General features: G+C 40.1%; 1 protein-coding gene across 1 annotated transcript in view; it reads right to left on the bottom strand.

The window, feature by feature from the left end:
• LOC149528260 (alpha-mannosidase-like) overlaps positions 1 to 26,332 on the bottom strand; it is a 344,971-nt gene that overhangs the window by 10,051 nt on the left and 308,588 nt on the right. The window contains exon 25 of the mRNA XM_089811746.1: positions 16,585 to 16,698. Within this exon, the coding sequence (XP_089667872.1) occupies positions 16,585 to 16,698 (114 nt within the window). The remainder of the gene's footprint in view (positions 1 to 16,584; positions 16,699 to 26,332) is intronic.

Below are 26,332 nucleotides of genomic sequence, written 5' to 3'. Positions count from 1 at the left end.
ATGTGCTGAATTATCACCAATGGTAACTTCATGGTTAACCTTCTCTGATAAGGAGTCTAGTGTTTCTTTGTATCCCGTTATATGTCTAGAAGATCCACTATCAATTATCCATGCTTTACTTGAAATTTCATTTGATAATGAGGAGTAGTACAATACACGATTCTCAGGATCACAAGTATGTTCTTCCCTAGTAACATTTATATAGTTAGCTTGTTGTTTAGAATTTTCAGGACAATTTGATTTGTAGTGTCCAAATTTTTCACATTTGAAACACTTTATTTTAGATAGATCTTTCTTGGATTTCTCATTCTTTTGATTTTCTTTTTTCCTTTTGAAATGCTTCTTCTTGCCCTTATAGGAGTTTGTATTAAGAACATGAAGTTCTTCATCCTCTGTTTTTAGTGTCCCTCCTTTCTTTAGATTTTTGGATTCTTCTTGAAGACAATCATTCTTAAGTCTATTGAATTCAAAAAGATTATCTCTGGCACTTATTCCTTGTGCAAATGTCTCCCATGAATTTGGTAATCCATCTATAGCCATTAGTATTGATTTTGTGTCGCTAATAATGGTTCCTATACTTGACAATTCATCTCTAATGCTGGCAACTCGTAGGAAGTAAGAATTCATTGATTCTCCATTCTTTCTCCGAATGTGATTTAGTTGTCTTTTCAGAAGCTAGAACCCTAGTTCCATTGTTGACTTCATATGCATTTTGTAATGCATTCATCATATCAAATGCAGTTTGATGTTTTGTAAGCATGGGACGATATCATTTTTTACTCAATCTAATATGATTTGAATTGCTTTCCTATTTCCTTTGCTCTAGATGGATTTATGAGGTTCAACTGGCGGTTGTTTGGATGCTTTATCAATGAATTGTCTTACATCATTCTCTTCAAGAATCATCATGATTCTGAATTTCCAAGCCTCAAAGTGTTCTTTCCCATCAAACATGTCATCGGGTCTGATTGTGTATGCCATTGAAAATAGGAGATAATTTCTAAATATATATGAAGTCTTGATAACTGAATTTTGCAGAGCCTAAGTTCGACTACCAAAGCTCTGATACCATGTAAAGTTTCTGCAAATTCTGTATCCTTTCAATCAGACTTTAATTCTGTCCTTGGTTGCTGAGAATGATCTTCTTATTAATCTGAATATTGAAGGAGTTGGCACATTTACTTCTAATCTGAATGTTATATAATTTTTACAATAAATCGATAGGATGATATTGCTTGAAGAAGCAGATTTAATTGTAATTGTGTCCTTCAAACTGCAATACCATCCTTCCTATATACCTGACTAAAGGACATGACACTCAAATGGACATGTCTCTTGCCTAAGTCAGCCCATATGCCTCTTCCATAAATTGGCGATTTACAAGATTAGATACCATTAAATACTAACACACACATAGTGTTTAGATTAGTTTTAATAATACATAACCTTCTAGGAAGTCACTGTCTCATAAGAGGAAGAATACATATAATGACATACATAGTATATAGGATGAGAAGATCAAGTGCGGTCTGCACTTTCAGACCTGTATGTTATCTGGTTATATACTTAACAAGAACCCCATTTTGTTGTGAAGATTGTTGCTTCATCTTTTTCAGACTTGGGTTTACCGCCGTCTCTCTGAAAACTTGAGGGTTTTGTTTGAAGGTTTCAAGTGTAAAAAAGCTTCTGTTATTTCTATTCGAATCTGGTGCCATTTTTTTAATAATGAGCATGGCTATAAGTCATATTGATTTTCCACATACCTGCTTGAACAATGAAAATATTCCTGCCATATCAGATTCAAAACCCAAAATGGATTTTCCTTGCACATTTCAAGCTCAAACTTGGAGCTTTTCTGCTGTTATTTGCAGAGATCTTTGCTTCTCTCTCAATAGTTTGAACCCTTCATATGTGGGTTTGTTTCTTTCTCAAACATTTCCAGCTGATGCATTTAAACTCCATCTTACCGTTAATGATGATGGCATATGTGCAGGGTTTTCTCCATTTATGTTTAACTTGCAAGAATTTCCTTCGTGTTACCTCTATTTGCTTTTACCAAAAGGCCACTGTTGTTTGATATCTGTTAAAAATGCTTGATACATGGATATACCGCTGCTTGGAACTCTGTCTTCATTTTGGGCACATTTTAAGGGTATTTTGAAGTTGGAAATCAAAAGGTTTTGGTCATTCATCTGGCTTGCCGATTCTGCCTGCCTCCATGGAATAGTAATTAGATTCCAAAACCCCTCATGTGATGTGCTTCTGTGAACTCTTCTAACCTTGACTAAAGATGAGCATCTTTGAAAGAAATTTTTCCTTTTGTTTGAAATATGCCATTTGTTCCCTCTTTCCATTTTCTTACATCTGTTTTCTTAAAATACTTGGTGTGTTATAGAATGTTGTACAAGTAGGATCCATGCCTTGTTTACTGAAATTCTCCTTTTGCATAAGCACATTATCACTAAATGAAAATTAAATCCTTGCTCTTTACATCTTGCTGTAGGCCATTGATGAATCTATACATTGCTTGAAGGATGTTGCACCTTTTCCCTTCCTTTCTTTCCACATGTTGATAAACGTGAATTGTTATCAAGCCTTGCAACTGAAATTTGGTGTTGTTGTCGGTAAAAAGTATTATAGCCAATGGAGAGGGCACGTGGCGGTTGAGTCACCCCTTCGGGAAAGTATATGTACATCGTTCGAAGGGAATATTGAATCATTATTATCATTGTAAGTGTTGTACCTTGAGTGCATATTACGTATATGAATAAAGTCTCTATTCTGTGTTACATCTTAATCTACTAAATGCGATAAGTATCCGTTTCCCCTGTATGGTAAACATTTCGTGTCATTGCCAATCGAACCTGGCATATAAGAGGTGTTATGAAGATTAATGTCAAATTTACTTAATAATGTAAAAGATAAAGATGACATACGTACAACATGGGAAGCACTAATTCTAACACAATAGGCAGAGCAAAAGCAAAAGTCTCAATAGCTTACTGATGGGCACCGAGGGGGTGAAAAAGCACTGATCGACCAATGTCGAGGAGTTGCTCGAGGAAACGCAAAAGAGATTAAATATGGTAGAAGAGACAAGGGAGGAGTTTCTAAACCTATACACGTCGAGGGTAAAGAATCCGAACAGAAGAAAAGTAATTCGCATGGCTCAAAGTGCCGAAGGAGCACGAGCGTGGAGTGAACTCTTCATTCCTAATACACTCAATGAACGGATATAGGTAGAGAATTGAACAACATAGCTTGAAGAAGATCTCTTCACACTGAGTAATGTGGTTGTCCAAAGTAGGGCGGTTGTCTGAAGTAGCGTAGCCGTGCAAAATGCGGGTACTCAGAATAGCGCGGGTACTTAGAACAACGTGGGTACTTAGAACAACATGGGTATGCTGAATAGCGCAGGTGTGCAGCAAGCACCACAGATTCAAAAGAAAGTAGCAATGGTAGGACCGAAGAAAAAATTGTCAAAGTTCAATGGTGATGGGATAGCCAATCCAATCATACACTGTAAAATATACGAAACAATTTGGAGGGCAAATGGTATAATAGACCAGGATCACTGGGTCTGACAGTTTCTGGCGACCCTACGAGGTGTAGCGATTGATTGGTTTTCGGATGCTAATCCTCATAAATTAACTTCATGGCCAAATGTAAAGAAATAAGTCATAGTAGAGTTCCGACTACTAAGGGATGATAATGAAATAGTAGCAGAAATATACAATACTAAACAGGGAAAGAATGAAACAATTTGTGTATATGCAAGAAGGCTGAAAGAGTTGGTGGGGAAAATGGAAAGCCAACCAGCTGACGGGTTGAAGAAACAATGGTTTGTTAAAGGACTACGACCGACACTGAAGAAAAAAATGAAAATTGTACCTCACCGTCGTATATAGATACATACAACTAGGCAATGGATCTAGAGAGTGAGTAGAAAATAAGTAAAAAGAAGAAAAACAAATCATCGGACTCAGACGATTCATCTTCAGAATGTAGTAGCAGTGATGAAGAGTCAAATAAGAAGGTTCGAGCACTACAAATGGACATGTTACAGATGATGGAGTTCAAAAATCTGAAAAAGAATCCTAACCCAATGAAAGGAGGGGAATTGTAGTGTACGGAATGTGAGGAGGGCCACACAAAGCACTCCTATCCTAAGAAATAGTTTTGCGATATCTACCAAATTGCGGGACATTCCAAAAAGAAGTTCTCGTTCAATATAAAGACGAAAGGACACCAACAAGTACTGCTAACACCGGAAGTGTCTACCTTAGGAGTAGGAACAAACACAAATAATGATGCAGCCTTAGGAGGGTACCATAACAATAACTGATACGGATGAGGCAGTAACAACAATAATAATAATAACAATAATGGGGGTTGAAGCCAGATACAGTAAGATCCGAGTGAACGACCAATGATACAACGCCATGCGTGCAACCTCTAGGGACATTTTGCCAGAGATTGTACCACTAAGGGAACATCACAGCTGTTGTGCAGATGGTGTGGCTTGGGAGATCATGAGGATTCAAAATGCCTTAAGGGGTGAAGTTGTTAAGCATAGAAACATGTGACGAGGGGACGTTAGCCATAACTCGTGAGAAAGCAAAGAAGGCAACATATCCAGATGCAAACGAGGAAAAGAAAAGGTTGCAACAAGCATGAGCGGAATTAGAAAAACAAATGGAAGCCAAGAAATCACAAACAAAAGACACTGTTGATACCTCAAAGAGGAACGTAGCAGAACAAAATATTATACGACAGGTAATGCAAATAGAAGTTCCTATGAAACTGAATAACCTCCTTACAATGCTTCAACTACGAACTGTGATACTGAACATGACACCACTCCTGAAAGCAATGGAAGAGACAGGAAAAGATGGCAGCCAAACGACTGCAACAGACTCAATGCTACTGGCACTTACTACAGGAAGACATCATGCAGTAGTAGAGATGGATATCCTGGTAACCATCCTCATAGACACAATCATAGATGGAGGAACAGGAGTTAATGTACTACCAGAGGATATATGGAAAAAGTTGGGACAACCCACGTTGTGGCTATCAAAATTTCAATTGCTCACTACCGATCAGCACAGGATCAAGCCTTTAGGGACCCTGATGGCGCAGCCTATAACCATCGGGACACAACCATTTTTATTGGATTTCGTGGTCATACCATTAAAAAGAAAAGGGTACGATGCCATCCTCAGATGGGGCTGGTTGGTACAAGCAAAAGTAAAGCATGATTGGAAACGGAATACCCTATCCATGGAAAGTGGAGGTTGGAGATTTATAATCAAACTACATACATAGATGGTAGGAGAGGAGGCAACATTTTCAAATTCCGAAGGCGAAGGCGAAGGAGACGACAAAGGGAAAATGTGAATGGAGCCTAATGAAGAAGGAATATTGAGATTGGAGGGAGGGTCGAATGACGATGGCTTGGACTGAATGAATGGCCTACTCCATTGGCAGATGGAGGATTATGAGCTCTTACCAAGCTATAACATGTTAGGGATCGAGGGTGAAAATGAAGGAGAGGAGAATGAATTTCTGAAGTAGTATAGAGAAGTGAAGGAAGGAGAAACACAGATAGATGAAACACCAGTGCATACCTTCAGCGAAAAGAAGCCAATTAAATACTAAGAACCTATCGTAAAAACGATGAACTTAGGGGATGGAGCTAATCCGAGGAATATATTTATGGGAGATGACTGGAACCTAGTCTTGAAAGCAGCAACATTCAAAATATTTATGGAATATAAGGACATGTTCGCAAGGACGTATAAGGATTTGAAAGGAGTATCGTTGGAGTTGTGTCTAGTGGATACCACTGATAGAAGGTGCAGTACCCTTACAAAAGCGGTTGTACCGCATGAACAACAATTAAGTCGCACAGGTTACTGATCAAATCAACTGAATGCTTGAAGCAAGAATTATTTTTAGGGTGCAGACGAGTGATTGGGTATCACCGATTGTGATATCTCTAAAGGACACCACTCAGATAAGAATATGCATGGACTTTCAATACCTGGATGCAATAATGATCAATGATCCATTCCCGATACCATTCACCAATAGTATTTTGGAAGAAGTCGTGGGGCACGAAATTTATTTATTTATGGATGGATTTTCTAGATACAATAGATATCCATCGCCAAAGAAGATACACTGAAAACAACTTTATAGTGGAAGATGGAGTATATGCCTACAATAGAATGTTGTTCGGACTGTGCAATGCCCCAACAACATTCCAAAGAACTATCTTGCACATCTTCAACAAGATGTCAGTCGGGAACTTTAAGGCATTTCTGGATGATTGGTCAATTTTCAGTGCAAAAGACAAGCATTTGACCACACTCAGATAATGCATGGAGAGATGCAGACGAGTGAGACTGACACTCAACCCGAAGAAGTGCAGGTTCATGGTATCACAGGGGAAGCTATTGGGACACATAGTATGCAAAGCAGGATTAAAATTAGATCTTGACAAAATTCGGGTAATCTTGGATATACCACCGTCGACAGATGTGTCAGAGGTAAAATCATTTATCGGACACATTGGATACTACCAAAGGTTCATCAAAAACTTTGCGAAAATATCCTATCTACTAGACAAACTAACGTACAAGGACGAACCCTACAAATGGGAAGCGGAGAAAAATGAAGCTTTCGATGGACAGAAAACAAGATTAGCTACAACTCCTGTCTTGGCTTATTCGAACTGGGATAAGGAGTTTCATGTCCATGTTGATGCATCAAACTATGCAATTGGAGCAACATTAGTGCAGACAAGTGACCACGGATTGGATCATCTAATGTACTTTGCAAGTAGATTACTATCTAAAGCAGAGAAGAATTATGGTACATCAGAGCAAGAGGCACTCAGAATGGTGCACACAATACAAAAATTTAGACATTATCTACTAGTGACTCCATTCGTATTTTATGTAGATCATCAAGCACTGTTATATCTCATAAACAAACCGATAATCCAGGGAAGGAAAAGTAGATGGCTATTACTATAGGAGTTTACATTCCAGATTGTGGTCAAGGATCAAATTAGGAGAACCATAGGAGGGGGTCAATGACGATATTCTTGACGCATAGCTATTTCAAATTGCCGTACTACCATCCTGGCATGCGACTATCGAGGAATATCTTTCGACAGGACTATTTTCTAGGGAGATGCCACTAAACAAAAGAAGGAAACCAGTGCTAAGGAGTTGGACATTTCAATTGATCAACGAGTCATTGTGTAAGATGGGACTTGACCAAATTTTAAGACGCTATGTTCTAGAAGAGGAAATTCCAAAGGTGTTGAAGGAAGCACATGAAGAAGCACCAGGAGGGCACATGGGGCTGGATACATTGCGCAAAAGATACTTTTGGCAGCATTATGGTGGCCAACTGTGCACAACGACGCCAGGGAGTGGGTCGTTGGATGCGATACATGTCAAAGAGTTGGGAAACCACTAAAGAGGGATTTCATGCCTCTCAACCCTTCACATGCATAGGAGTTATTTGAACGATGGGGGTTGGACTTTGGTAGACCCCTCAAGGTAAGTAAAACCAGAAGATGCAGGTACATTGTGGTAGCGACGGTGTACCTTACCAAGTGGGTAGAGGCAAGGGCCCTACTAGACAACTTTGCGGTAAGCACGGCAAAATTTATTTGAGCAGATCATCACAAGGTATGGGATATCGCTATAGTTGATAAGCGACCATGGGGCGCACTTTGTCAATCACGTCATCCAACCACTCACCATAGAGTTCAAGATATACCATTCCCTATCGAGCCTATACTATCTGAGAGCCAATGGACAAGCAGAAGCTACAAATAAAATCTTAGTCGAAGTGATATATAAATCTTGTGTAGTCGAAGGAGAAGACTAGGAAGAAAAGCTACCATCAGCATTATGGGCGTACCGTACTTCATATAAGGTAACCACAGGGCACACCTTGTTTCATTTGATGTGTATAGGAGGCCATGGTACTGACAAAATTCATGGTACCAAGTTTAAGAATTGCAATTGAAAACAAACTAGGAGATATAGAAAGTTTGAGGGAAAGATTGTATAGTTTAAATAAACTTGACGAGCAACTATTGTAGGCACAATGGGCCATTGAAGTTACACAGAACAGGCGTAAGGCATGGCATGACAAGCACTTAGAGTTGAACAAGTTTCAACCAAGCCAACTAGTGTTGAAGTATAATGGGCGCAACGAGATCAAACCCGAAAAATTTAAAATGAAATGGGTCGGACCATATAAGATCCGCGAAGTTGGCGATAATGGAGCAATAAAATTATGGACACTCAACGGGAAGGAAGTGCCTGATGCAGTGAATGGGTTGAAGCTAAAAGTCTATCATGAAAGAAATAACGTGCCTCCACAAACGAATAACTCAGAGATAGTATAAAATAATAATAATTAGAAATGTATTTGTGTAAAATAAATAAGTGTAAATAATAATAAAAAGGTATAAGTAAAGCACATTAAAATTTTCATAGTAAGGCCATAAAATAAGAGAAAATTATAACATGCTAATAGAGGAAAAAGGTAAATGCACCGTACGGAGGCTATATAATAACATACCATACGGTCCAAGGAGACAAGGAGGGCATGAGCAACACAACAAAGGAGATTGCTGCATAGAAGCTATAGGCCATCACCGTACGACAATCTAAGAGGAGGAAGTTGTACGGCCATCACCAACAACATAGTAGTGGATACTATACAACCTTCTTAAATAGGAAAAGTGCCTTTTGGGAGGACACCATATGGTGGCAACAAGAGGACACAAGGAAAATACCGTACTACCTTCATGGAAAAGAGCACCAAAGCATAAAAGACTAGCACCCTACGAAGTGAAGGAAGAAAGGAGTGCGGCCTGTTTGAAGAAGACATACCGTACAATAAAAGGGAATACGTATGGAGAAGATTGTATGGGCAATCTACCATACGACAAAGAAGAAAAGACATACCATATGGCCATAGAAGTACAAGCCATTTATGCAGTACAGATTAAGTAGAGAAGAGTGATAGCGTACGGAGAGAAACAAAGAAAGGCTGAGAGCTAATACCGTATGGTCTAAGTAATGCACAAGGACATTACAGGGTACCATGTGACTGTATGGTTGCAAGTTAACATGTGTCCATCGCACGGTCATTGATACTATATTAAATCACAAGCACAAAGCAATATCATATACCAACGTATGGACCCTGTACGCCACTCCTATTTGACTCGTATTGTACAGACTTGTTAGAAGGGGTGGTATAGAATAAAGGCATTGTATAGAGGCATTGTGAGGTATTCCGAAAGAGTTCTCGCAAGGTTGGACAATTGGTAATCTCACAAGCCCATAAGTGCAAAGACAAAGGGGACGGAAAAGCATATAGTGTGGCCATCATACAAAGAAACAAATAGCTGTACCATCAAGTCTTCTACAGAGAAGTCCATACAAGTGAAAGCAACTAACGTAACCATTGACTGCACACAAAAAGACAAAGGAAGTGACAATTATGTAGTTAGCCAGAAAGAGGGCTTGGAAAAAGTTGGAGTAAGATACAATAACAACTGCAATCATGAACATAAATGTGAAAACATTATTGTTCAGAGTACGTGTTGCAAGAGGCACAAGTATAGAAGCAAGTAAAGAGAACGGCTACCAAACAGCACAGTTGGTTGCAACCGATAATCTCACAACATAGAATGTCTTGTTTGAAGGTTTGAATGGAGCGGAATGTAAGAGATGGTGGTAGGAGACACCTGATAACCATTTGGCAAAAACTAGCATTCAAAAGGCACAGGTTGAATGGGCAATACAAATGCCTGTACTATGAAGGTTTCCTATGCACAATGGTAGAGACATACGATAGGTTCTCTCGAACCAGTTTGTTTGCCTATCTTGGAAGCGACCTAGTAATATCATTCAAACCACGAGATTTCACACGGGTATTTGGAATACCTAATCATGCCCAAGGTGGAAGGAAAATCGACAAGCCAAAAAAATTAAGTCGAGAGGTAAAGGCACATCTGATACAATTGGTATGCGGGGATTTGACACAAATGGAGAAAGAAGCCCTTAGGAACATGTCAAAGGGTAGAAGACTGAAGAAGTCCAATATTCAAGAAGGGCACTGGCATTGTCTTATGGACTTGGTAAAGAGTCGCCTCACAGGATCCATCCACGCTTCAGACATTTCATTCCCGTAGGTCACAATGATGAAAGGGATATTACATGGGAGTGTACAATTGGGTTGCACTTTGGCAGAAAGGATGTACAAGTTTATGGTATTACAGCATAAGACATTCTACATACCGCATTATGCAATGGGATTATTCTTGGAGGCAACAACGTGGATGATTCCCCACAATAGGCTAGAGGCCAAGCCTGGACCACTTGCGCCAGGCGAACCCCCTATCATGCAGTGGAGGCACCTCGACACACTTGGTAGCAAGACCACAGTCGGACAGAAACGACCGAGACCGGATGGAGAAGATACTGATAGTGGTTGGCAAGAGACTTCTTCCAACAAGAGTGAGACCGACAAGGAGGATGAATAAGATGACAAAGAGGTGAAAGTGATTATAGCGACACTATTACTATTTCTGTGGCCTGCACTCTCGACGACAACACACTTGGTTCCAATGGGTACATGTGTACATTCCATGGTTTGGTCAATTCAAGTAGCCAATGATGATGACTCTAGCTACCATTGCGGTGCAGCCATCTATAGTGACACCACCCATTCCCGAGGTTGTAGCTGTAATGGGGGTAGAGTCTCATCTATCACCAATGATGATAGTTGTTCCGAAGGTAGCGATAGAGTTACCAGGAGGGGCTGCTCGAGAGGTTTTGTCATCCATTATACTCAATGAGACAGAGGAGGAAGTGATGAAGGTACATATATAGAAGATTCTCGAGAGCTTCGAAACACCACAGGTGGGACTGGAGGTAGTAGGATCTGACGCAGTGGTCACCATAGATGATGCGTTACTAACCACCAGTGAAGAGGCCGCAGCCGAGGACTTAAATGAGCAGGAGCTGAATGGGTATTTGGGTAGCAGGTTCAGCATAAGACCCGTAGTGCCAACACTTGTCACTATCTCACCCATAAGAGAGGTAACTGAGGTGACAGATCTTCTAGCCCTAGTAGTGAGTCATCACCCTACCATGGAGCTACCACCACCCCCACCACCAACAAGAATCACGGCTGAGAGGATGTTGGAAGTCATAGAGACAACAATGGCCAAAGAACTCACCTCACCATTTGACACTCCGACAACCATAGAAGAGGACATGGAGACATACTTAGCAGATGTACTAACTCGAGGTAGACGAGTAGTACTCGGCATAGAGACGCACCTTGGAGTCGATAGTATGGGAGTTGGAGCAGGTCTAGGCATTTATGAGAGTTGGTTGTCCAGCGGTGTTCTCTGTATGTTTTGAGGCGAGAGGATAGCTGAGGATAGAGACCCCAACGATGCGAGAGGAATCGAATACCCAAGAGCCTATGGTGGAGAGCAGAGTTGAGCAGCTCATGCGAGGGATAGTGCAGGTGTATCGGGAGGTGTACTAAACTTTGGGAAGGAGTGAGGCAGATCAGGTAGAAGCAATAAAGGCTCGAGAGGAGACTGCACTAGACTGGCCTTAGTAGAAGCAAGTTTGGCCACCCAGCAAGTGGCTTGGAAAAAGGAGCACGCGACACTCATCGCTGAGAAGGCAGCAATTGTATCTCACTTGGGGGATACAAAGAAAGAAACATATACAAAGGAAGTAGAGCTCTGAAAGATAGCCGAGATGATGAAGAGGGCACTGGAATTATAGATGTAGGCCATTTGGACGCTCGAATGCAGCAAGTGCACGAGTTACAAGCACAACTAAACGAGCTTAGGACACAAGAGGTGTCTACCACACCAGCTAGATCAAGGACGCAACCCTTTGCTTCTTAGTTGTTTTTGATATAATTATTTGTTAAGTTATAGTTTGAATTTTATTGTAAAGGTTGTCTCTATGTTGTCGTCCGGAGACGACTTTACTTTTTGAGGAAGATGATGTTGTCAGTAAAAAGTATTATAGCCGATGGGTAGAATAGGTATCCAAAAGGGCACGTGATAGTTGAGTCACCCCTTTGGGAAAGTATATGTACATCATTCGAAGAGACTATTGAATCATCATTATCATTGTAAGCATTGTACTTGGAGTGCATATTGCATATATGAATAAAGTCTCTATTCTGTGTTACATCTTAATCTACTAAATGCAGTAAGTATCCATTTACCCTTTATGGTAAACAGGTGTGATATTCAAAACCCCAGTTGATCTCATATGCCCACCATCATACTGCTTCACCTTAAATGACTTTCAGACCAATCTCCATCTTTATGCTTGAAATGCTGAGTTAACTTAGGAATTTGATACTGCTGATTCATCTGTTTAAGAATATAAAGCCAAAATGCTTTTCCTTTCATTAAATATTCTGAATGTAAAACAATATTTTCATTCCTTTCATTTCCAGCACTGTAATTTTTCCTTTTGAAATGAATGAGAAGAAATTCATCTTTGCTGATATATAGAAAGCTGAAACAATTACTTTATAAAAAATGGCAGCTCTGTTTGAACTTCCCACTTTGTTCACTGCATTCTGAAATATAACTTGAATAAGGCTCATTCTTTTGGCTTACAGCTGATTTCTATTTTCTCAAAATGCCCCATTGTTAAATTCAGATTCCTATTTCCTCCTTTGTGATGATTCCACACAATGCTGCATGATGGATCTGTTTTGTTTCCTTCATCTGCTTGTTGATTACCCCTTCATTACTGTATGATGGACTATTCTTTAGCTGTAAGGTTTCAAGTTAATGATAATTTGTCCCTTAAACAGTTAGCTGATTTATTACTGGGCTCTCAATATTTGACATAATATAAGGTTTGAAATAAAAAAATATGATAAGTCCCTTTGATATTATGTTCCTTGCTTTATCTTTATTATATGTTGATCAATGATACACTGGGCTCGAACCCTTGTGGGAGCCACATATTACGTCCACGTGACCTTGATCATTTTCTGCACATTACACATACGGTTAGAACATTTGGATGTAAATGCAAATATGGGGTAGGATGTTGAGATCATCAGTCATTGCTTAGATCATTTCAATATAATCCATTTTTTGCACTTACAGGAGTTGGAGCGGGAGTGTGAAAAGTAGGACAGTGAAAGCAAGCGCATGGACAAATGGCCACACAACTAGTCATTCCAGGCAATGGTTGGCACCCATGACCCTTTTTACTTTCATATTTCTTTTCCGCATTTGTATTTATGTTCATAATCAAGCTCTGATTTATTTTTCTAGTATTAATCAGTTTCACGGCCTATGTGGAACATTATGGACATTTGATGAATAAAATTACATTTTCAGAAAAGTTTATGATACTTGTTTCACTTTATGAGACATCGTTCTATTTTTATCATAAAATGCAATTATAGACATAATGATCAAGATGTTGCATAATGTTATGCTTTGAACATAAACACTAGATAATTAACCATTTTCAGCAGCGTGGCTCTTTCTGTTTGAGCTGGTAGGTCAAATAGATAACAAGGGCATTATTGTAAGCTCTTAATAGGGCTCGCCTCTTGACCATGTGCATTTCAAAAGAGTGCAAAGTACTTGTGGGTATTAATTCCCACTGTGGCTTTTCCTTCAGATCATGGGATTCCACTTGAAAATTCTTGGTGTTATTGTGTTACTTGTGTGGATGTTTTATTAGTTGTCTTATTGATTGTTTCACGAGTTTACATTACATGCATGTGGTGAATGGTTAAGATCAATTTTGGTTGATGTTTATATGATTAGTGGTTGAGGTTTTTAAATATGATAGATTATTGATTCACAACCCCCCTCTTAGTAATCTTGGACCATAAGTATATTAATAGGTGTCTCTAATGCGAGGGACATAGTTGCGCAATTGGACCCACATAAATCTAGTAGAGGCATCTAAAAATACAATAGAGGTCCTATCGCAAAGATAATTTATAATTACTAACAAATTACTAACAAGGCACATGACCTCGCTAGAATCCTGGATCCCAACAAAGCTCTTGGTCAAGCAACTATAAGTGGAAAGCCTAGAAAAAGCCTGCTATGTCTGGGAGAGGAAGAATTAGACTCTCATATGTTTAGTAGGAAGGATATTGGAAGAGCCCAAGGCGTCTTGAAGTAGCCTTGACCAAAATGAGCAATTACCCTTCCGACACTTAACTCTAGGAGAATTCAACACTCCAATCTCTCCCCATAGCAAACAAAAGTAACTTCACAATTGTAGTAGGGTGTTTGTATTCCCACCTAAGGGGGAAGGAATCCTTGATAGCCTTCAGGTTCCTAATGACAACCCATTTGCCATTTCACCTTGTTCCGACCACAAGCTCTCTAGACAACTTGAGTTCAACTAGCTGCATTTTGGTAAGGTCCTTATCTGTAAAAATCTTCGTTGGAAGTGGGAAAAGCTTCACCTAACTTTGAAATTACACAAACGATCAATAGAAAAGCGGGAGAGAATAAAAAAAAGTATTCCGGAACCAATCCAAGCTTTGTCAAATATGACACCTGTGAGATCAAAGTAATTGTTGAGAAACGTTGATCAAATAGCCATGGCTCAAGGGAGATAGAGAGGAGGACCTAAACCTTGAGGTTGAACTCGCAAGATCGTCCAATGCATTCTTTGATGAGTTTGGATTAGACAAGTTTCTCTGCACTAGCAAAACAAGGACCATCGTTGCCGCAGATGGAGGGCCCTGATTTGCGTTGCTTCTTGGTTTGATCCTATAGATTAATCATCTCGGATTTCTTAGCTTTGATTTCCATGATGTCTGCATCTTTAACTATGGTCTATTCAATGTTAGAACTAGGAAGACCCTGAAGTTCAGCATTCTCAGGGACCACTGAGGACAAATTGTTGGAAATATCTTGCAAACATCACTTGAGGTCTTGTTTTTCAGATTCTATCCTACCCATTCTCTCACAAAGCTCTTGTATCTCCTATCATTTGTGTTGGTAAGTATGCAAGGGTGTCAAGCTTAGGGTAGAGGTGGCTCTTCCAACGAGCCCATGAAGTCATGGACAGGAAAAGACTAGATGCTAACTAGAAAAGACTGCTATAGATAGGAAGAGAGCAAAAGCCAGAACCACAGAAAGAGTTGACCAATGCTCGTAAAAGCCACTAGAGAAGAATGAGTGAAACCCAATCTAGGTAGACACATAGGGTGCCCAAGTGTAGGGCAAATAAAGCAACACAAAGCCACAACCCCTGGTGCCCTGAGAAAACCTCATACATTGTAGCATGAATCATACGAACAAGAAATAGTGGACAGAGGAAAAGAAGGCATGATCATGATGAAAAATAAAAAAGAAAGAAGTCAAACCATCGGACATGTGACAAAGAGAACACAAATACACAAGAACGTGAGAGCAGAAAAAAATAAAGAACAACAGGAATGCAACAACATATGTAGAAAAGACTGTGCGGGCAGTGGTGATCAGCACAAAAGAATGAACAGTTGAGCAAGGCCATGGTTGTGTTGAGCAAGTAGCTGATGGTTGTGATCATGGTCGGGCCGAGAGGCACTGTCTATATCTTGAGCAGCTGCCCTATGTCATAGGGGTGTGAATATTGATTTGATTTCAAGTAGAGCACTATGCAAGATCGTTATCTTCCTCACTTGTCTAAAGCTAAGTCTGTTCCTCTTGATGTAGTGGATAGCCAATTCATTTTTACAATAAAGGATCTAGAAAACTATGAAAGGAGGGGAATGGAAAGCATCCTAAAGTATGGTGTACCCTTCCCATGTCTTGTCCACCATCCAATAGGTTTAGCTTGTGTTAATGTAGCTCTATCTATATTTTCCTCTAGTTCATTAAATGTTGGATTTGTGGAGGTGATCCATTGTATGTGAATTATAGTAGACTCCTCGATTGAATAAATCTTTCAAAAGGCCTTCATTATCCCTTCTTTCAGCTCTTTGTCATTACAAGGAGGCAACCTTCCAATTTGGTGAATGCCATTTGGGCCTTAAAGTGAAGTCTACTATATGATGTGAGGTATTCATGGTGTTCCACATCTATGTCACAATGTGCTTAAAATGCTGTCCATATTATCCCAAAGTAAGATCCTTAGTCAGATGTATTTGCTTTATCTTTGCAAAGAAGCTGTCAAATTTCTCATAAATGTACCTGTCAATTTGAATAGTGACATAAATTTGTGAAAAAGAAGAGAAATTATTGTTAATCTGTAAATAAAGTTTGAGAAAGAAAGTCTTTGCAAATTACTATATAAAGCAGATTTCAGCATTTAGATCATAAATCAAGTATCCTACAATGCAAATTTCTAATAGTTGGTTCGAAATGTTAAGTAGCCATTTGCTATTATTTGTGTCCTGGAAATCACACTCTTTGCATTCATGCATCATGAATCTGTTTCATTTGTACAATGAAGACTGTATTATATTTTTTCTCAATTTAAAATGGAGTTTGTTACAAGTCTATTTCAGTAAACTTACATCTAATGTGGCAAATGAAATTTGAAGTGGAAGTGCTACTTTTAGTCCCTTTGTCCTCCTCCACTTTGAAGCTTTGCTTACAGGCCCAACATTCAGATATATTTTACCTTGAACCTGCACATCTCAAACAGCAGACAGACAAATTACAAAGCATTAAAAATAGTATTTCTTCCAAGCATTTAAATCTCATACTATCGGTGATCTGCTATTGCTTTCCTCCTATCAACCAATTGATAAAATTGATAGAAGACATGCCAAACTAACATAACCAAGACGAATATCAAACAACTCCTGTTTACCAGAAAAGTGTATGCAGTCCTACAATCAACTACACTAAAAATAGCAGCTTTGCAGGCAAGGAGAGAATCCCCAAATTATTTTTTGTAACTGGCTTCTTCCTCCACTCCGTCCTGTGGCTATCAAAGTCAAAAAATCATACTGAAACATACCATTAGTAGGGTGTTACAGATTGCCCTACATATTTCCATATATTCATTAGCATCTTCAATAGATGAAAGTACATTCCAAGACCAGGATTTGGCACCATAGGTTCTAAATTTTTTTCAGTCAGACCATATTAATGGACCCTTCAAAAACATGCCTGATGGCATGGAGACTGCTCCAAGCATTCTCTAGTTCAACTCATCTGTAAACCCACAGCTCTCTCTACCTTCCAATACACAGGATTTATAGACATTAATGCACAGCCTTTGATTTTTTGGCCACTAGCAATTAGAAATGGTTCAAGGTAAGTTGATACCAAACTGATCCCAACGTAACAGCAATATCAAACATCACCAGTACTGTTTTCCTTGCCCCTTCTCTCATCTATTACCCCTTCCATTTGTGGCATAATTGAGATCCACACAAATGAATTCCAACACTACACGCACAATTAAGAAGGATAGTGCTCCCAAAAGTTCAAGCTTTGAAAGACGTATGGAGGAGTGGTTAATTTATCCCAGACTATCTAAGAAGCTAGCATAATGGAGCCTCAGATGAAAACAGAACTGATCAACAAGTTTTGCCCAAAAGTGATGTGCATAATTATCAATAGCATTTCATTTGTCTCTTTCAAGATAACTCACACTGGGATGGTATGTGAGACTAAGCCCCCACAAACAGAACAAGTCAGATACCAAAAAAACCTGCAACTTCAAATTTGAAAAGCAATCAAGGGTAAGAAAAATTCCACTTTGCAAATTATGGTGCCAAAGAAAACTACTGGAAACAATATGCCACATGCTGAGAAGCTAGGAGAGAAATGGAAACACGTGAAAATACTGGGTAAAAAGGCTCTGGCATACCTCCAGACACATTCTATAGGTTAGGGCATCAGGAGTTGGACAATGAACAAGATGGTAGGGTCAAGTTTAAACATTGGACAGATAACATAGCAAGGCAGGGGACAGATGGAAGGCATGACATGATGGATAAGATAAGGTTGAAACCCTGACAAGAAGGGAAGAGTGAAGTTAGAAGTGTGTTAGATTCCTATCTAATTTTTCCTTTCAATTGTCAAATATTTGACGAAATGTCAATAATTATTCGATGCTGTGATATTGCACTAAATTCTATTACCTCCTAAACAAAAATCCACAATTCTATTTTATTCTTCATAACACACCTTGTCTGCAACCTTCATTGGACGACACTAAGTTTATTATCATGTGCCAAATTTCAATACCGTAATGGCATTCCCTTTAATGTTGCTTCAAGTCCTTATTGGAAGGAATCTGCTATTGAATTGACTATGGTAGGAAAGAGGTTCAAGGCATCAACTATTTGTGATATGAGTGATTCATTATTAGAAACGAGGCCCGAAAATTTATATTGGTAGAGGAGGTTAAATGGATTTGGAAAACCAATGGCTAGAACATTTTATCTAATGACAGGACAAATAACAGGAATAAGACACTCATTAACTTTTAAGAGTCATTAAGAACAATTTTAGTAGTTTTTAAATAGCTGATGCCTCCACTGATATGAAAAATGTCTAGACCTTGCATAGCTTGCTGAATGGGACGGTGATGGAGGCAGGAATGGAAAATGTTATCCAAATAGTTACAAACAGTGCATCTGCATAAGTGTTAAGTGGTATATTACTAGAGGTGAAGTCCCCTACATTGTTTTGGAGCCCTTGTGCCAATCACTGCCTTGACCTTCCTATGGACATAGGGGTAAGTTGGGTGAAAAATGCGATAGGTCCTGAATCTCATGAGAGAGCACACAAATGGCAAGGAGATTGGGCATTTCATTATCATTAGCCTTACCAATAATCTTGTTACCTTACAAAATATAGCAAATACATTGCTCAACCTTATGTGCATGTTTGTAAGCAAAAGGTAGTTAGAGAGTGCTTACCATAGGAAGGCTACCTTACAAAATATAGCATATACATTGCTCAACCTTATGTGCATGTTTGTGAGCAAAAGGTAGTTAGAGAGTGCTTACCATAGGAAGGCTAAACAAAAGATGGTGTGGAAGACCATTTTTTATGATATATTTGTTAGGACCATCAATGAGATCAAAGTAAGCTTTAAAAAAATACAATATTCAGCCTTAAATAAAAAGTCATAAGGAATTATAATCAAGGTTGCATGGGTACCAAGGTACTTGGTGTTGTCGGTAGAAATTGTGTATCAGCCGACGGGTCCCTTCGGAAAGGAAATTGTGTATCAGCCGATGGAAATTGTGTATCAACCGACGGGTCCCTTCGAAAAAGTTTTTGTTATGTAGCAACATGTTGTATGTGGCCGACGGACTCCTTCGGGAAAGTTCTTCGAAAAGTATTTATAACCCCTTCGAGAAGCATTGTATTCATCTTATCATTCAAGCATAATGTAATGTCTTTGGCATATGTGAATAAGAAGAAGAGTTCTGTTGTTCATGTTTGTGTTCATTATTTGTGTGCATTTCTTAATTAATCTATACGTTAAACATTTGGCGCAATTGCCCGATGGACTTGGTACGATGACAGGCAAATGAAGATTAAATGTTGAATCAATTGAACAAGAATAAGAATAAGTTGAAGGAAAAGGATGAATTATGCGCAGCACAGGAAAATTTAATTTTGGCACAACAGGCTGAACGCAGACGGAGATTTCAGCAAGTTACCGACGAACACAAAAGCACTAAAAAATTGTTGGAAGAGACTCGACAGTGGCTCGATTTGGTGGAAGAAGCAAAGGAGGAGTTTCTCAACCTACATACGCCACGAGAAGAGAATCCTGACGGAAGGAGATCGACTTGCACGGCTCGAAGTGCCAAAGGAGCACGAGCGTGGAGTGACCTCTTTGTCTGAGATATACTTCTAGAACGAACAACTTCGGTTGACGAACCCTCTTCTTCACCAAACAGCACGGGTGTTGAAAACAGCGCGGAAGCTAAAAACAATGCGGGTGTCCAAAATAGCACGGGTGTTGGAAATAGCGCGGGTGTGCAGAACAGCGTGGGTGTGCAGAACAGTGCGGGTGTTGGAAACAGCGCGGGTGTGCAGAATAGCACAGGTGTTCAAAACAATGCGGGAGCTCAGAACAGCGCAGGTGCTCAAAACAGTGCAGGAGCGCAAAACAACACAGGTACACAACAAAACCCTCAACATACAGTAATAATGGCAAGTCCAAAAGAAAAGTTGCCTAAATTTGATGGTGAAGGAACCGCCGATCCGATTCAACATTATAAAACATGTGAAACGATCTAGAGAGCAAATGGCATAACAGATACAAACGAATGGGTCCGACAAATTTCCAGCCACCCTACGGGGTGTTGCGATTGATTGGTTTACTGACACAGATCCGCAGAAGTTAAACAGTTGGGATAATATTAAGAAGGAATTTATTGCAGAATTTCAAATATTGCGAGACGATAATGAGATTGTAGCAGAGATATTCAATACTAAGCAAGGGAAGAATGAAACAATCCGAGTCTTCGCCAGGAAGTTAAAAGACCTGATCAATAAAATGGAGAATAAGCCAGCTAATGGGCTACAAAAGAGATGGTTCATTGAAGGCCTTCGTCTGAAGCTGCGAAAAAAGATGAAGATCGTGCCACCATCAACATACATTGAAGCGTACAATCGGGCAATGAACCTCGAAAGTGACCAGAAGACAAAGAAGAAGAACAACTTGTCCGATTCAGATGATGATGCATCTTCAAGAGAAGATAGCAACGATGACAAGGGAAGCAACAAGAAGGTCCGTGCAAGAAAGAAGGCCATACGAAGGGATCTTGCCCGAAAGAGCAATTTTGTGAGATCTGTCAGATTCTAGGACACTCGGTAAAGGAATGTCCTTTCAACCTGAAATCAAGAACACCACAGCAAGTGTTCCTCATGCAGGAAGCGTCCGCGGTAGGAGGGAGTGGGAACACCAATACGGAAGGTGTCACATCGGTTGGATAAAAAAACAACTGGCGAAACAACAACAGCAACAACAACAATACCGGCAACAACAATAATGGTGGAAGGAGTCGAATTCAGTATGATGCGAATGGTCGGTCAATTTTTCAATGCCACGCATGCAATCTGTGGGGTCACTTTGCCCGAGAGTGCACAACGGCAAACACACCAAAGTTGCTATGCCGATGGTGTGGACCTGGCGATCATGACGATGCTAAATGCCCAAAGTCTAGAGTAAACTTGATTACCGTCGAGACAGACGAGGAAGAAGTTCTGGCAATCACTCGGAAGCAAGCAAAGCTATACCTCGATCCGACGGAGGAAAAGAAGAGATTGGAGGAAGCACGGGCAGAGATCTAGAGAGCAACGCAGATAGAAACGGCACACTTGAAGAACATGCCGAGTACCTCCGTATGGAACTGCGCAGAACAGAACATTGTACAGCAAATATTGCAAGCAGAGATACCCGTCAGGATAAATGATTTGTTGCTCACTATGCCTCAACTCCGATCGGCACTCACAAACATCGTTCCCACTGCTAAACTCCTAGGAGAACATGGAAGGGAGCAGGAAAGTGGAGCAAGTACAACGGACAAAAAGGAGAATGGCGCAAGTGCAGAAGATTCGATGTTGTTAGCTCTTTCATCCAGACGCTATCCGATGGTTGTTGAAATGGGCATTCTCGGGACTGTGCTAACGAACACGATCATGGACGGAGCATCCGGTGTCAATGTGCTGCCAGAGGATACTTGGAAAAAGTTGGGACAGTCGATATTGTGGCCACCTACCTTCCAGTTGTTAATAGCCAATCAACATGGAATCAAGCCATTGGGAATACTCACAGTGCAACCAGTGACAATTGGAACACAACCATTCCTGTTGGACTTCATTGTGATTCCTCTAAGGTGGAAAGGGTATGATGCTATTCTGGGTCGGGGGTGGCTAATACAAACCAAGGCAAAGCATGATAGGAAGAAAAATACTTTATCACTTGAAAGAAAAGGCCGGAAGTATGTCATCGATCTACACACTCAGATGGTTGGAGAAGAAGCTCTATCGTCGGATTCTGAAGGAGAAAACGATGAGAGGAGGCAGAGTATGGAACTCGATCAGGAGGGAGTCCTACGATTGGAAGGAGATGACGATCTGGATTTAGTAAATGGTCTTTACCACTGGCAGATGGAGGATTACGAGCTCTTTCCGAGTTGTAATATGCTAAGGATCGACGAAGGTAAGAAAGAAGGAAATGAATGTTCGAAGGAACACAAAGAAGCCGGAGAAGTAAATGAAGGTTTGAAGGCACACAGAGAAGCCGAAGAAAGAAATGAATGTCCGAAGGAACACAGACAAGCCGAAGAAGGAAAGGCGGGTATGACTGAAGCTAAAAGAAAGAACATACAGTACGAACCCAAAAGAGGGAAAGATTCTACTGTACGACTGCATACGAAGAAATTATTACGTCGAACCACAGATATAGCAGAAAGGTACTGGCAGCAAGGAAGACACACGATACGGTTTGCATAGGCAACAAAGAGGAAAGGTTCAATAAAAGTTGTAGCAGTACAGAGTGAACGTGTTATTGACGGACAAAAAGGGCAGCTGATGGAGTCCATGGTAGCGAGCTTCGGGAACAAATTGGGCGATGTGGAGATGACACAAAACAAGCGTAGTAGGTTTCAGCCCGGACAGTGGGTATTGAAGTACGAAGGCCGGAATGAGATCAAGCCGGGCAAGTTCAAAGTTAAGTGGGTCGGACCGTATCAGACCCGGGAAGTAGGGGACAATAGAGCAATAAAATTATGGAATTTGGATGGATAGGAAGTGCCTTAGGTGGTGAATGGCTCGAAGTTGAAGGTATACCACGGCCGGAAGACTTCTGCATTAGAGAATGGCCTTCAGGGGACCCCTTCATCATTGCAGACCGACGATGACAACAGTCCAAGGGAATATTCACTTTGCTATTCATTAAAAAAGAAAAAGAAAAAATAGATAAATAATTTATTTTTTTTAAAATGAAAAAAGGCACCATATGATTTTGGAGTTGAAGTACAATTTTTAGAGGCAGAGTGCGGTTTTTGAAGGCTGCTTACTGGAGCACCGTACGGATTTTTAACACCCTCACTGTACGGAATTTATTGTTTGCTTGTTGTACAACGTACGGATTCTAAAGGTATGACAAAGTAGTGTACAGAAATTCCAATGAAGATGCAATGTACAGTTTTGGCTACCGTACAATTTTTGGGAGTAAAGACATTGTACGGTTTTTTAGAGTCACTGTACGGATTTCCAAAGTCAGGAATTCTAAGGAGGTCCACCGTACAGCTTTCTAAATCACACCATACGGATGTTATAAAAGTCTATTTGCCGTACGGATTTTGCAGAGCACATCAAATACAAACTTGGCGAATGGACTTTCCTAGCGTACAATTCGCTAGCCGTTTTTGCACCATACGGATTTCAATAAGTAGCGTATGGATTTTTTAAAGGCTTGGATTTTGTATCGTACGGATTTTAGGCTTTTGAAGATTGGGATACGGATTTTGGGTATGGGCTAAAGCATTGAAGCCGTACGGATTTCGATTGCAGTTTAATAGGATTTCATTATATGCTTGAAATATTGTTGCTGAACGGATTTTGCCTTGTGAGGTTTGAGTTTTGCATAAAATGTTGCATGGGTTTTTATGGCATATGGATTACACAGGTCTGGGTGTACGACTTCTGCAGGATATGACATTCAGATTTAGTAACATTTGAGGATATTGCATAAGGAGTCGATACGGTGGCAAGATGTATGGTGTAGTTGTACATTGGTAGCACAGAAGAGTGACAGGAGGTTTTCTTATAAAATAAAAAAGGTCGATGAATCAAGAATGCTCAGAATGAGTATCAGATGATGCCATAGGGAAGGGGAAGCACTGGCGATTGCCAGAAAGAGTGTGGGATTAGGAGAAATTGCAAAAATAGTGTGTTCTATGTAGTTTCGTGTGGGTTTCGGAGTGCTAATTTGGTCTTGGACCCTGCGACCCAAGACCCTGCGGGGGCACTGCCCCTCGACTCCGCCGGGGGTGTTGCCCCTTGGACCCCCAGTCGTTGCGGATATCAGTCGTGGGAATCTGACCAATTGAGAAGACTTGGAGCTGCTGTAGGCATGGAGTGTCTGTGTACCAAAGGCACTGAGAGTAGGTGTTGGTCGTGAGGCTGTTTTGGTGGATGCGTAGAGAGCTCAGGAAGAGCTGATCATCCAGTTGGAGGCACTGTAGCGACACTTGGCTCAGGGTACCGAGGAGTTGGAAGCAGAGAGAGCAGCACAGGTGGCTATCAAGGTCAGCTTGAGGAGACAGTATTGTGTTAGTAGAGGCTACAGATGTAACGGGATGAATGTGGAAGTGATGTGACAGAAGCAGATTTTTTGTTGTAGTCACTCTGTTAATGTATTTTGTTTGTAATTGTCGTCAGGAGATGACTTTTTCTTTTGGGGGGGGATGATGTCGTCGGTAGAAATTGTGTATCAGCCGACGGGTCCCTTCGGAAAGGAAATTGTGTATCAGTCAATGGGAATTGTGTATCAACCGATGGGTCCCTTCGGAAAGGAAATTGTGTATCAACCGACGGGTCCCTTCGGAAAGGTTTTTGTTATGTAGCAACATGTTGTATGTGGCTGACGGACTCCTTCAGGAAAGTTCTTCGGAAAGTATTTATAACCCTTTCAGGAAGCATTGTATTCATCTTATCATTCAAGCATAATGTAATGTCTTTGGCATATGTGAATAAGAAGAAGAGTTCTATTGTTCGTGTTCGTGTTCATTATCTATGTGGGTTTCTTAATTAATCTATGCGGTAAACACTTGGGTACTTTGGGTACAGGTAGGGCTATTCTTCAAAATAGGGAATGGGGGTACATGGGTATGCCGAATTTTTTTTAATATAATTTTGATTTAAAGAAAATCTGAAAGTATGAGCCACGAGTCAAGACATCGAGCCTTCAAAACAAGAAATCTGAAAATAGAAGTCATAATATATATGCTAAATGTTTAAACTTTAGATGCATAACAAAGAAGACATTTTAAATATGAACAAGAAGATGATAAATTATATAATGCCACATTGCAAATGATAAACTTCTAACATGAACAATAAAAATTAGAATAAGTTTAGCGGTCTACTGTTAATCAATATTGTATCAAAGTTACAAACTCATTATATATTGAATTAAACTTGATAAACAGCACACTGTGATGCAAATGAAAAACTGAAACAAAAATCAGACATGGTAATCTATGTGGCACCTTTTTTAATGTTTTGCAAGGGGGGGTGGAATTGTGAGCTGACGTGGCATTTCAGTCTGCATAGTATGCACACGGGCAATTATCTGGTACAGGATACACATACCAATATCCGGTATGCGTACTAGGGGTCTGGGTATGTGTACTTGTGCAACCTTGTTTATAATATTTTAAATTGCTGACTATACCATTTCAGTTCTCACTTACTATACTTCTCTAATTTCCTTTTCATTCTTTCTTGTTTCAGGTGTCAAAATCATTGGTTAAGGTTCTATGGTTGTTGGATGGGCGCAAAATCCATGTGAGGCTATGGATAGGGCCAAAGAAGTAGTTCAGCATTTGTTCGGTGAAATATACCCAATTCGATTTCTTGCACAAAAAATGCCGGAGTTCTGGTCTTTAATGTCTTTGAGTGGTGAATTTGAAGGGTTGTCTGATTTCTTTTCTAGTTGTAGATTGGGATATCACACAATTTCACAGATACACAGAATAACCCAATTGATACATTTGAAGTAAAACCTAGAACGTACCATTCATACCACAATACCAGTAGGCAAACAAATGATTTCTTTATTAATACCAAAAACTGACATGAGTACAATACCAATGTTCCAAATATTTATAAAAGTGTCGGTTTGTTGGAAACCAACCAACGCATTTCCTCACCACCTAACTACTCAGCCCAACTAGCTTTAGCAAGTACTAAACATAATAGTTACTTTATTCTGACTACATCTATCCCCCCCCCCCAAAAAAAAAGTCGTCTTCCATTTACGCATTTCCTATCCTATGGAAATGATAGAGCTGCTTGTCCATGTAGTAGCCATGTCCTCCTCCGAATAGCCACCATGTTCTAGTAGTCCCCAATTTGTGTGGCAATCAGTTTGCATAAAGGTGGCCAAGGCCTCTGCTACTGTGATGATAGTTTCCAGATTCTAAGCCCTGGCCTGCTGCACAATCTTCCGAGTAGACTGCGCTATGGCATGAAGCTCAGTGAGGAATAGTTCGGCCTTGATTGCAAAAGAGGCTATGCCCAGTGGTTCCCCGTGCTCACTTTGCATCTCTA

Source organism: Cupressus sempervirens, chromosome 11, assembly GCF_028749045.1.
Source record: "Cupressus sempervirens isolate cs-2001-9-10 chromosome 11, ASM2874904v1, whole genome shotgun sequence".
NCBI lineage: Eukaryota > Viridiplantae > Streptophyta > Pinopsida > Cupressales > Cupressaceae > Cupressus > Cupressus sempervirens.
This window is presented reverse-complemented; position numbering and strand designations above follow the sequence as displayed.